The 13,619-nt window shown below is 38.9% G+C and overlaps 1 protein-coding gene across 7 annotated transcripts in view; it reads left to right on the top strand.

Annotated features, from left to right (window-relative positions):
• Positions 1-13,619, top strand: part of CTNNA3 (catenin alpha 3) — a 443,012-nt gene that overhangs the window by 385,346 nt on the left and 44,047 nt on the right. For all 7 annotated transcript variants that reach the window (XM_051800260.1, XM_051800262.1, XM_051800261.1 and 4 more), the window contains one exon: positions 8,659-8,840. In XM_051800260.1, coding sequence (XP_051656220.1) covers positions 8,659-8,840 — 182 coding nt within the window. The remainder of the gene's footprint in view (positions 1-8,658; positions 8,841-13,619) is intronic.

The following is a 13,619-nucleotide window of genomic DNA, read 5'->3' as shown; positions in this document are numbered from 1 at the left end:
GTAGCATCATTTAACCTCAGGACTCGACTGCATTGCTTGGTTTTGTTTGTTGTTTACACTAAAACATTTTGAAGAGCTTCAGAACATTTTTGAGGCAGCTATAGTTTTCTTAGTACAAAGTCAAAGTATTTAGCAAACATTCGTCTTCTTTATGTTTCCATTTTAAATAATGTTTCAGCAAAACTGTTCTCTATTCACAGCTTTCTGACATGGAAAGATCCATGGGGCCAGAAGTGTCTACTTCATTACTTGTTTGCTCAATACCTAGAGCAGTAATGGATCTCTCACTCTTGATTGATTCTAGTATTACTCCTGTAATGGAAATTATAAATGATAGAACTAGTTGGGAAAAAGGCAAACTTTTCCGCATGAAAAGAATTATGTCAAAAAATGGTGGTTTAATTCATGTCTGCTTTTCAGCAAACACATTTTTTTATTCAACAAATATTTTCTTTGTTAACACTCTAGATACTAATGAAAAACATTAACCAAAATGAATGCAGTTCACTTGTGTTGCACGTGTGCATATCATTTTTTAATTAACTGTCAGTTAATTCTTAAAACGTTGTGAGAAGTGTAATAACTGTGTGAAAGACCACCTCATACAGTCTTATTTTTCAATAAACTTAACTGGCAATTAAATTATACTAGCTGCCCTTTGCAATTTAAATCAATCTTTGTGAATGTTAGCACATTTTCCCCAAATTAAAGGCTAAAATTTGTATTGTAGTTAAAAAAGGCAGGGTTTTCCATCAAAATGTCATCCATACAGAACGTCATGAAATTTTTTGGAACAGGTACAGAGGGTGTGCTTGCATATTTTCATAAATATCCCATAATGAATGCAGTTGAAGGTTTTCTCTCACTGGGAAAGCAGAAGTAGTAGTTTGTAGATATTTACTATCAAAATGTAGTAACAAAAGATCCACTAAAACTTTAAGGATCACATTTTCATGCTCGGTCTTCTACTTCTCAAATAAAACAGTTTTTCAAAGGGAATGCTTTTTGTGAAAAGAAAGCCATAAATAACACATTCCAGACAACTGCACAAAGTGCTGAAGACAGTTGTAGGTAGGGAGGTGGCTGTCCAGAACCAGAGCTATGGCAGAGTTACTGCTGTGGAGAGATATCTCTGGGATGTGCTTTTCCTTGTGCTGCCACGGGGTATTTGTTTAGTCTGCAGTGTCAGTGAATTTGGTGGGGAGGTGGAAGGGACTGTTACAGATAAACTATGGTTAATATATCTGAAAAGAACCTTTATTATAACATTATAGTATGTACTATTTTTTCTTCCATTTCTCCCTAAAGTAATGCAATTGCTGTGAGTGTTCTTTTTTTGTGGGATCTAGATAGCAGTCATGACTTAAAGCCTGATTCTGCATCTTGGAAAAAGTTTTCCTAAATTTCCAAGCTATCAGGGCCATAAATGGCACATTACCTCCCAGAGTAATAGAAAATTATAGCTTTGGCTAAATTACATACATACCCACTCAGCCTAAATCAACATATTGACAGAAACCTGCATACACTTTTTTTTTGACAGATGTTTGAACAAATCCTTTTGCTGCTGCAGCAAATAAGAACAATGATTTAAGGCCTCTTTATTTGGACTCCTATTTGATATTGATATTGATATTTGAAGATTTATACCTAGAACCTGTTTAGCAATATGAAGAGTCTGTATAGAGAAGATAGATTTTGAGGTTTAGACAGAGTTTGTGCCATTTTGTGTTCTGCAGCAGATTTCTGTGCTGTTGGGAAGCTGTTCCATGCAGGGCTGACACCAGGAATGACTGTGTTCCAGAAGTGGTTTGGCAGGATCGCAGAGTAACCTTTTTTCCTCCTTGAGTTTCTTTCTCTTGGGCATTTCAACTACAATAATTCAATTTTATTTATACATATCTGACTCCATACTAGTTCTGCGTAACAGCACTCTTGATTCCTCTTGCTTTGTCAAGAGTGTTGTAATTTCTTCTGTGTCACATCTCTCACTGCTCCAACAGGGAACTAGTGCCTTTTTTCTTTCTGTTTTTATCACAACATATAAAACCAGATGTGATGTGTGTATGCCAATTGTAACAAAGGCTACATCTTAACTAGCAAATCTCATTTCCCTTATGCAGGAAACAGTCATGTATTATTAATCACATCTTCTTCAGAATCTATGTCTATAAAGAGAGAGTATAGGTTAGTGGTGAGATATCAGAACTGAGATTTGACCTTGTATTTATGTACCTGACTCATCTTGAAAATGTTACTTCCTTGATCTCTTCCCTCAGATAATTCCATTTTTCTGAGATGAATATGATAGTGCCTGTGGCACCGGCTCACTCTGTGGGATACAAGTTAACTTGGGCAATGTGCTGTGAGATCTCTCAGTGTTTAAACTGCATAGAAATACTCATTGTTTTTTGTAGGGTGATTTTATATTCTTGAGGAAGATCCTTAGGATCAAATCCTTAGCTACTATAAAAACAGGTACTGCTTATGGATCCAGGGGCTAATGCAGTTTTTCTCAGCTGAAAGTTAGACCTCCCTCTGGTTGTTGTGTCTAATTTGTGTAGTCAGCTCTGCAGGCTTATCACACACTAATTTTGCCTGAGGAAATTCATGCCATCATGATCAGAGTAATTCCACTGATGTAGTTACTGTCTTATTATCATATGATTTTTGTGTTGAAGGGAAGGTCAAGTCAGAATTTGCCCCATTCATTTTCAGGCTTAGAAGACAATGTACATGTTAATGGTCAGAGAAAAAATATTCTAAGTGTTTAAAGTTACTAAATTAGTGAAGAGAACAGCATAGCTTCATTTCAGAGTTACTGCTGCAGGATGAGGTGATCATATTGAAGAAGAGGCAAAATGTTTTACCTCATAACATAATCCACTTAGGGATGACAAGAGCAGAACTGTTTTCAGGCAACCACCCACCCACATTGTTTTTTTCAGAGTTCTGCAGGCAGTTTTGTTGAGTGCACTGACAAAAACATCTGAGAGTAGGATCATGTTTTGTACAGGTTTGTTCCATACTATGTTTGTGCAACAATTCTGGGCTGATAAAAAATTGGCTCAGTGTGTATTGTGAGTGAGAAAATCCAGGCTGAATTATTTCACTGTTTTGTTTGCATTGCATTTTAAATACAGTGATCAATTATATACGTCTAAAAATATACCAAACTCTAAGAAGAGAGAAGATATATAAAAGCAAACACCAAGAACTGCTGATACTTGCATAAAAAATAGAGGGGAAGTTAAGTTTGCCATCAAATGAATTAGCTATTCTTATTCAAGTAGCAAATACTTTACATCTAAGTTCCTGCATTAGTAGAAATGCTGGTATACATTAACAGGAAGCATGTGCTATTTTGTAAATAAAAAAGCCAATTTTAGAATATTTAATTGGTTTAATTTTTAACAAAGCCACTCACAAGCATGAAATACTAATAATAAGAATTCAAACATAATGAAAATAACTACTGTAATTTTGAGTAGGTTCTATGAGTAGTAATTTTGGCACTTCATACATAGCAAAAGTAGTCATGATCTATCAAAAGTATTTAATTTTCTTGCCAATTTTTAACCCAATTTCAGTAAAGGGGAGAGATTAAGTTAAGGTCTCAAGGTTGTAGTATATTATATACTATTACAAAGTTTTTTTCTTTATACTTCATATGTGGCAATTAGGCATGTTAGTACTAGTCTTATCTGCAATGGACACAGATATGTGACATTTCTTTTCTGCATGTATAATTTTTTTTTTGTACTTGTACATCCTTTTCCTATGTCCTCTCTCTTTTGAAAACTCCAGGTTAAATAACTCCAATAACCTTAACTTATCCTTTAAGATAGTGGTTTCTCTGTGTCCTTTTGGTCTGTTTTTTCTTTCCTCTGGATGCTCTGCAGCTTCTTAATAACTTCTTAAATTTGGTGTCCAGACTATTTATATTGCTGAACTCATCCAGCCAGCAGTGGTCTCAGCAACAAGCATTAGTGTAAGGTTTACACTGTTTTCTTCTGTAGGAGAGTTTTGGACGAAGTTTGCCTTTTTACTGACTACAGATCCCCACCCACAGAACTGCCAATAACTGGTTTTGTCTCAGGTCTGTGCGTTTTGGCAACTTTCTTAGGTGTGAAGCCTTGTGCTTTTCTCAGCTGAAATACGTCCCATGATTTTTTCAGGTCAGTTCTCAAGTTTCTCAAGACTGCTTTGAATTGTAAACCAGGCCTCTTCCCCTGCAAAGGTGTGGTGTGTATTCTGGGTTGTGTCATCCACGCCATTAGTGAAAATACTGACTAATGCCAGAGTCAGGGCATTCCCTTCAGGACTTTGCCCTCTGGTTTGGTGTCTGTTCTTCATAAGTATTCTGTGAGCAATTTTCTGACCAGTATCACGTCCAACCAATGGCAACTACATCTAGATCGTATTTCCCTAGATTATTTATAAGGATGACATGAGAACCGGTGGCAAAACTCTAGTGAAGTCCAGATTTATGACGTGTTGTTTTTTCATGTGTAGCCCTATTAGACCTGGGACAAAGAGAAATGAGATTAATATGACACAGTTGCATCATCTTAGTCCACCTTTTTAGCAGAGGCTGATGCAAAAATGGTATTAAATGGTTTTTTTCTGTTATCTCCCTATCAATTTATCCAATTATATTCTATCTAAATATAGAGGGGGACTGTCATGGCAGTACAAATGAGGCATTCTCTGAACTTGTTCAAAGAATGCTGGACTTCAACAGGCTTGCTACAAGTCTTAAAACTGGGAGAAGACAACTGGGGACAGCAGGTAGTAAACTTATCAAAAGAAACACAGCCTCTCCCTGCTGTCAGTGTCACACACCTACAGACTTCATCTTCTGGGACATGTGTTCCCTTTGCTATGAATTGCTGAATATCCACCATTCTCTTTTTCACTTCTTTATCCAAACTCAAAAAAATTATTCTATCAGGAGAAAAAGTAGGATTCCTTAGATTAGTTTTGGTCTCATGCTCACTTTCCTGATAAAATGGAATCATCGAATCACAGAATGCTTTGGATTGGAAGGGACCTTAAAGACCATCTAGTTCTAAACCCTGCCACAGGCAGGAATGCCAGGTTTGTTCAAGAAAAAAAGCAATTTAAGGTCATGACTGGAACTGTTTTGCAACAATTTGATTGAAATATGTTGCTGTCCTTTGAGTGACTTGGAGGGATCCTGTTCACTTCCACCAGATATTCAGCTGGCTGCAGCAGGAGAGCAGGGACAGAGGTGAGGTGGCTCCTTGTGGCTGCTGAGTCTGTGGTGGAAGGAAAAGCTTAGCTCTCAAATAAGGCAAGGCAGGGACATGAATCAGGTCTTTTGGGATCTCTGCCATTATCTTATAACCACACTATGTGAAAAGCAGGTTATTTTGTGTTTTTGCTTCTACAAGCTCTGAAGAGTTTTTCACATGCTCAGTCAGGAGAGTGGGGTTTGTTTCTCTGCATCCTACAAAATTGCAGAAAAACAGAGTTTTCCTCTTTTCTTCTCTGTAGTTACATGACATATTGCAGCCTACAAAGCAAGTAGTGTTAAATAATTTTCAAAGAGAGGTTCTTTGCTCTTGCTTTAATGTATTGTACTACTTTAGGTTGCTTTTCTTTCCCTCCTGGTTCCTGTAAGTGGTAAGAATTTTGGTGGGGTGGATCTGGCCAGGTTTTAGGGGTCAGGAAAGAAAAAAAAAAAAGGCATGTCAATCTGAGACTTAGGGACAATAATCTTAAATTTATATAGAAGTCACATCCTTAGAGGGAAGCCAGGGACAAAGGTAGGCAAAAGGCCAGTTCTTTGGGTTGGGATCTTACTGGCAAGCAATGCACCAGCGAGAGGAGAGTCAAAATCTTCACCAAGAAGTTACTCCACATGTGTCCTTAAATGGCCTTAAAAGTTCAGTTTCTCTGATGGAGAATTGACTGAAACTTGAAAGGGGCTGGAATGAAAAGAAACACCAATCTCACAGGGTAAGTCAAGTTGCAAATGGAAGAATGCAAATAACATAAACCCAGTGCTGGAGAATCCAGCTAAAATAAATAGCCTTCTGAGGAGTTAATTCAGGGAAATTAAAGACAAAAATCTATACCTTTTTTGTAATAGAAGAAAGAAAATATCAAAAATAAAACTGCTCCTCTCACCTAGTCTTAATTCTGTTATCTGCTACTGCAATAAAAACATTTTTGTCTTGGAAGTAATGAAAAAGTCATTTTCTCCTGGTGGACAAAATAAACCTGTAGTCATGTAATAGCAGTCATTCAATTTAGATCTTTATTTCACAATTACCATTATGTTGCCTCTTTTGATACAAAATCAAATCTGTGCTTAAAAGGGTGTGTATCCAATTGTTTTATTTTGTTGCTGTGCATGGTTTTAAAGCATTATGAGGGAAAGGAGAGAAAAGACAAGGTCAGAATTATAGTCTCCTTTGCCCCTTTGTTCCAGTGGATAATGTGTCTCATTCCACCTGAAGCTCATTATTGTTGGCAGATAGCAGGATACTGTATGTCACAGCTCCCTCATTAAAATGTCATCTTTCTTGTGGTTTCAAGATCCAGGCCTGTGATCTTGAACTCAAACCAGTACGGAAGCTGGGGGCTGGGAAATAACATAGACATCCACCAATCAGCAAACATGCATCAGAGCATAAAAAGGTCTCTTCCCTCTGTAGCCCAGCTCTTTATTTTTATGTTTCATACCTTTCCCATTGTTGTGGTTTAACCCCAGCTGGCAACTCAGCCCCACACAGCTGCTTGCTCACCTCCCCACCTTGGTAAGGGGCAGGGAATAGGAAGAGTAACAGTGGGAATACTTGAGATAAAGTCAGTTAAGTAGGTAAAGCAAAAGCCGTGCATATAAGCAAAGCAAAACAAGGAATTCATTCCCCACTTCCCCTGGGCAGGCAGGTGTTCAGCCATCCCCAGGACAGCAGGGTTCCATCATGTGCAGTGGTGACTTGGGAAGGCAAATGCCTCTGAATGTCCCCTTCCTTGTTTTTCCCCCAGCTTTATGTGCTGGGATATCCCTTGGGTCAGTTGGGATCAGCTGTCTCAGCTGTGTCCTCTCCCAGCTGCTTGTGTCCCCACAGCCTCCTTGCTGGTGGGGTGAGGTGAGGGGCAGGTGAGGCCTTGGCTCTGTGTGAGCTCTTCTCAACAATAACAAAAACGTGGTTATTTTACCAACATGTGTTCCGGCACAAATCCAAAACAGCCTGTGCTAACTACTGTGGAGAAAATTAACTACCCCAGCCAAAAAACAGCACACCCAGCAAGCTTATCCTACAGCCATGGGGAAAGTGTGTCTTGGTCTTCTCTGGTCTATTTAGTTTTGTGGGGTTTTTTAACAAAACAAGAGAAGTAGTCCTCAAAACAGTTTCACTTTCTAAGTCTGTGACTATAGGGTAATTCTGACCACTGTATGGTGATTCCTTCCACCATTAACCATTCTGTGATTCTCTGTGATTCTGTGACTGCAAATTATAACATAGTTACATGTTGGGAAACCTGTAATTTCCAGTAATTTGTATAAAAGAGAAAATTAACCCTGTGCCAGAGTGATTCTAGCATAAATAAGATCTCTGAAAAGACATGGCTTGAAAAACATATGCATTACGTATAAGACTGATTGCCTGTTATGTTAATTATAAGTAATTCAGCCACTGCCTTAACTTTCTATTTTATTGATGGTAGGTAATGTTTTATAAACAAGAATAAGTCACAAAATATTTACTGTTTAATTGCAGAGTAATTTCAGTGTGTTAATAGTTGCTGCATGTAGTTGTGAGTTCCTGGTGGCCTGAAGGGGACTGCTTTCCAGGGAAGGTGCTGGATAAGAACCACAGTGGCAGTAGAGCCATCAAGACCAACAAGCCCAAAGGTCTCCCTGCTTCCTGGGATAGGAGGTATTATGAAGGGCCAGGACTTCCATGTGGCCACATAATATCTTGGCCCCTGTCTGCCTCCTGGCCTGTTCCTGACACAGAAGGTTTATCTGCCCCTTGTCTGGAGAAGGCTGATGATCTTGGTCATGAAGAAGAATGTTAAGTAAAATATTTCTCTTGCCATTTTCAGGAGTTTTTGGTAACCTTATTCACATACTGATTTCTGACGTGCTCATCTGTTTATCTTCTGCAAAGACAGAATATCCATATTTGAACAATTAAGTCTTTTTTGGCTCTTCAAATGGTAATGTAGAACCTTCTCAGGAGAGAGAACATGCATACCTGAAATTTCTAGGACAATTAACCCTTTTCATTGATTATTTCCTACCCGAATCAACACTGCATTTTGTAACTTGCACATATATCATACTTAAAAACACTTAGGCTCCTTAACCCTAAGAAATAGGAGCAACTGTTAGTCATATTTCATAAAGGCTCTGTGGAAGAATGTATTCTTTCTCTCACTATGTTAATATTAATGGTTTCACAAACACCACTGACCCCATCACACTGAGATAATTTATTTGGCACAACCAGATGATAGCATACAGATTTTGAAATTTAGAAGTGCTCAAACTTGAACAGTTGGCCCAGGCCACAGTGGTTTTAAACTATATATTTAATAATGTACAGCGGTTTCATTTTAAAAAAGAAAAATACTCTGACGTAGATGTTTTACAAATCAATTTATTCTATGTTTTAGGCCAAGATGACTCAACTGCCAGAAGCTGAAAAGGAAAAGATAGCTGAGCAAGTGGCTGACTTCAAAAAAGTCAAGAGTAAGCTTGATGCAGAGATTGAAATATGGGATGATACCAGCAATGACATAATTGTTCTGGCCAAGCGGATGTGTGTGATTATGATGGAGATGACTGACTTCACAAGGTAATTATGCAAAAAAAGAGTCTTCAATATTTATAAATGTTGGAGACCACTGTCATATTGTTCAGGCAGCAAATACTGAGTTTTTAATATCAGGTGACAACATCTTTACAAAATTGAGTGAATAAGCTAATGTAATGCACTAGGGAGTGGTACTGAAGTGTGGGGGGATCTGAATTTTTGAACTGTGCTTGTCCTTATTTTTTTTTTGTTTGTCCTCTTTTATTAATTTGGTTGGTAGGGTTTTTGCACATCTTTTAGCACTCTATTTCTGTTCTCACTGAAAGGGAAAAAACTCCCGAAATAATCTTGATTTTAGGCACTAGTTTTGTCTCATCTGTTTCCTTTCTACTTGTATCAGACCATGCTGTCAAGCATGAAAAACACTATACAGAGCCTACCCGTGGCAGTGCACTTTCATACTCATGCATATTTTATATCACATTACCTGCTCTTGCTTTCATCAGAACTCTATCATGCTGCTATATGTAGTTTTGAAGAATGAAGTGTCCTGTAGCAAATAGCTGTCAAAGCTGGCAGTTTTTTCTGCTGCCAGTATATGTTCCATGATGCTCATTTAGCAGGAAACAATCTTAAATTCAGGAGCTTTCTCTGCCATGCACTGAATTAAATGTTCAGTAAATTTCATCAATGTAATTATACCAAAGGAAGATGGTGATGGTGTTGTCTGCCCTCCTTACCCCCTCCCCAGTCTGGTTAGAAGTAAAATAGTCGCTGACAGGTGAAGCCTTAAAACACAACCACTCCTGCAAAACACTTAATGTCTCATAAAATAAGTCCATTCATGCAAGGTATGAAGAAAAATCTCAGCCTCTTAGACAAATTCCTCAGGTGTGTAAATGAGCAGCGTTGCATAGAGCTGGACCAGGTAACAAAGCTGGGCTCTGCTCTAGGCTCATTCTGGGGAAGACAGCTGTTGCATTTTATCACACTGGCACCTTCCAAATTCACCTTCGTGTGAGAAAGATTTAAAGACCTGCATGGGGGACTCTGCAACCTTGTTCTTTTTAAGAGTATATGATTTGTATGGAGACCTTTGAAAAAGAACATTCTATGCCATAAAGTCAATCTTTACAATTAAAGTCACCTCTCTCGCCAAAATTCTTTATATTACCAGCTTTAGATAATCAAAATTAAAAAGGCGAGCTCAAAGTCTTAATTTTATATATATGGCTCTCAGTTGAACACGGCATAATCTGCAGTTTTGAGTCAAAGAGAAGCTCTTTATGAAGTGCTGCTGATATCCGGAGAGTCCATGGAGAACTCTGAAATTACTCTGATACAATAATTTACTTGAAGGTAAAGTTAAAATGTTTTGTGGAGAGAGAGTGAAAATCCTAGTCTGCACTTCAGAGTGTGGTAGGGAATATGGTACATTGTTGGAAGATGGAGTCTGTTATTCTCTTCCAAATTTTAGGGATTGTATTAATCTTTTTACTTCACAGATGTTTAGATTATAACTTGAGGTGTGCAAGTACATACAAGTATATATTCCTATGTTATGTGTTTAATACTCAAGTTGTTATTTCTTGGGGGGAGGACTATCCTACCAAGTGTTTTCTTCAGTGTCTAGGGCCCTTGGTAACAGAAATCAAGTCACCCTGTAATACAGAAATGGTCTTATGAGATACTTTCTATCTTACCTAACTTTGTCTCACACCTTTATAAAGCTGGTTTTGAACATGTCCTTTAGTAATATGGTTACAAGTTTTGTGTCTATCTGAGCAATAGGTGAACTCCTCTGGCTCTTCCTCTTGTTTACCAAAGGTGGCAGTTAAGTGCCAGCTGGCTTTTTCAATTCCTGCTCTGTAGAAATCTGGGAATAGAATCATAGAATTGTTTAAGGTGGAAAAGTCCCTTAAGATCATCGAGTCCAACCATTAACCCAGCACTGCCTTGTTCATAGTTAAACCGTGTCCTCAAGTGCCATATCCACGTGTTTTTTGAACACTTCCAGGGACAGGGATTCCCCCACTTCCCTGGGCAGCCTGTTCCAGTGCTGGACCACCCTTTCAGAAGAGAAATTTTTTCCTAATATCTAAAATAAACCTCTTCTGGTGGAACTTGGGGCCCTTTCCTCTCGTCCTGTCTCTTGTAACCTGGAAGAAGAGACCAACCCCACCTGGCTACATCCTCCTGTCAAGGAGTTGTAGTGAGTGAGAAGATCCCCCCGAGCCTCCTTTTCTCCAGGCTGAACGTCCCCAGCTCCGTTCCCTTCTCTGGACACACAGAAGATTTGCAGCAAGTACATGTACAGCAAGCACCAGCTCCCCTTAGGGTTTGAGCTCTCCAATCTGTAACTCCAAGTTCTTGAACATGGAAGAAATAAAAGATTCTGACATTTTGTATTTGTAACATCAGAAACTACTCAGACAAATAGTAAATTTCTGTATTTGAGTCACTTGTTACATAAGCTGATTTCTGTTTTTCTTCAAATGGTATTACCATGCATTCATTGTTATTTAATCTCAATGAGAGCTTTTCAAAGTTTTAGTTTTTCAAGGTCACCTTTTGCATTTGTGTGTTACCTTGACCATTTATGCAACAGTAATATTTTCAACTAAAACCAAGTTAATGTTGGTATCAAAATAACTCATTATTCAGACAGAAGGTAATTGGGAATGATGTTGGCATAAATTGTTGGTGTGTATAGCTTGGATCATTAACAAAAATACTTCAGGATGACTTCAGTGAAGGCCAGTTATAATCAGTGATTACTCAGTGGAAGTTAGGACTGCGGTAAATTGTAACCATCTGAAGTAGCTCATTATGGCTTAACTTCCTTATTTGATTATAGGGCAGATGCCTCTGATTTTTTTGAGTCTTGGCAGAAGGGACCTGCAGAACCTCATTTGAAACAATTCTTGTCCTACTGAACAGTCCTGAGCATGTCCTCTGCAGACACTAGAGCAGACAACTGTAATTATATGTAATACATATTTTTCCAGCTTTTTTTTTTAAACTTTGTATGTGATACATGACATAAGCTTACTGAAACTTGATGATGATGGACTTTGCTGTGGTGAACTATCCATTCACCACAATGACTGTACATCATTGTCATCGTGAGCTTATGCTTGACAGATGGAAAAGGAATTTACAAGAGCAGAAAGGCATTGTTGGAAGTTTGTAGCAGCTGGCAGCAGCTGCTCATCGGTAGCATGGACATGATAATGAGGCCTGATTATGGAAAACTGGTTATATTGATTACTGGAATCTATTAATCTGTTAAAACTTCTGTAAAAACCACATCATATTTGCAGTAATAAGCTTTGGCCCTGACGGGCAGAAGTGGAGGCAGTGGACACCAGGCATTTGCTCTGCTGAAAGTGTGGCTCTCTGTTCCCTTTGGAATCCAGCACACTTGCTTGTTGGGGACAACATACAAAGTTCTTGCCAATTTAATTCTCTTGCTGAAGGTTATTGCTGCTAGAAATAAGAGAATTTGGTAGAGGTTTCTTTCCTGAATTTTACTTTTCTGAAAATGAACTGGATTGTAGTTTTAGTTTCTTTAGGAGGGCTACAGTGAATGAGGCAAAATGTTCCTGTGTTGCCATGGCTTTAACGGTGAAGGCATTCAGCAAAGCTGAGAAACAAATGAGCTATCAGTGGGTCTGATTATGTTTTCTATCCTCAATCTGGAGCTGCAGCCACATCCCTGTCCTTCTCACAGCATTCCATCTCAGCTCGGCTCTGCTGGCTCCCCCCATGGCTGACCAGAAACCTGCACTTCTACCACTGGCCTTGTGCCAACATGAGCAAAGCCTGGGAGATAGTTCCTGTGTGACTGTCACTTCTCATCTTCCTCTGAATGTGCAGAAGTGCTTTGTCACTTCTCTGTTCAGAGGAGCTGGGTGCTTCCAGGGTACCTTACTGGGTCAGGATCTATCCAAAGTGCTTGTCTGCACCTCCTCCGAATCTGCCTACTGTGCAGAACTGTACACAACAGGGTTTGTTTGGTTTTCTGATACCTTGGGGATTCACCCAGGATAGCAGGACATTTGTTTTCTTGAGCTGGAAGGGCTTTAGGCTTACTTTTCAACTTCAAGAGTATTAGGCTAAAAATTATCAGGAATGGGAGATGCTTCCTTCTTTCCACAAAGCCATCATGTCTGTATCCCTCACACCACATACTGTGTAGCCCAGCAAGGAGTGGGTGGAGGTGATAGATATGGATTTACATCTCTATCCACGGAACTCCGTCTTGGCCCAAACTCTGTCAGCGTTGTGTTGATCTGTGTTATGGAGCAGGGAAACAGGATTTCAGTTCTTGGTTCAGCTTTTGAAAGGCTTTCAGTTTCCTGGGCAAGAATGAGCTAATGAGGATTGCTTTGTCCATAGTTTTTCCTGTTGGCCATCTTGGATGACTTCAAGATGAGTGTTTAGTGTGAGTCCCATTTTGGATTACTGAATTCTCAGGGACAGGGTGTCCCTGGCAGTGCAGTGTGTGCAATGTGATGGTTGCTGCAGGTTATTTCAGTGCTATGAGATTCACTTGCTTGCACCTAAAGTACCAAGTACCTTTGTACTCTGAGGCATCCAACATCCGAAATGTTTTAGCTGTACAAGGACCATTACACACTTGAAAACTCAGTACAAAAATTACACCTACTGGTTTCAAAATGGAAGTTCCTTCTGGTTTTGAGCTTCCACTTATTCCAGTGGCATATCTGGCCTGCTGTATGGGAACATACTAATTTTAAGGAATAGCTTCTGTCTTGGCAATTAACGAGTTTTCTTCCTTTAAACTGAGCTTTTAAG

Source organism: Manacus candei, unplaced genomic scaffold (assembly GCF_025592945.1).
Source record: "Manacus candei isolate 608988 ecotype Guabito, Panama unplaced genomic scaffold, ASM2559294v1 h1tg000050l, whole genome shotgun sequence".
Taxonomy (NCBI): domain Eukaryota; kingdom Metazoa; phylum Chordata; class Aves; order Passeriformes; family Pipridae; genus Manacus; species Manacus candei.
This window is presented reverse-complemented; position numbering and strand designations above follow the sequence as displayed.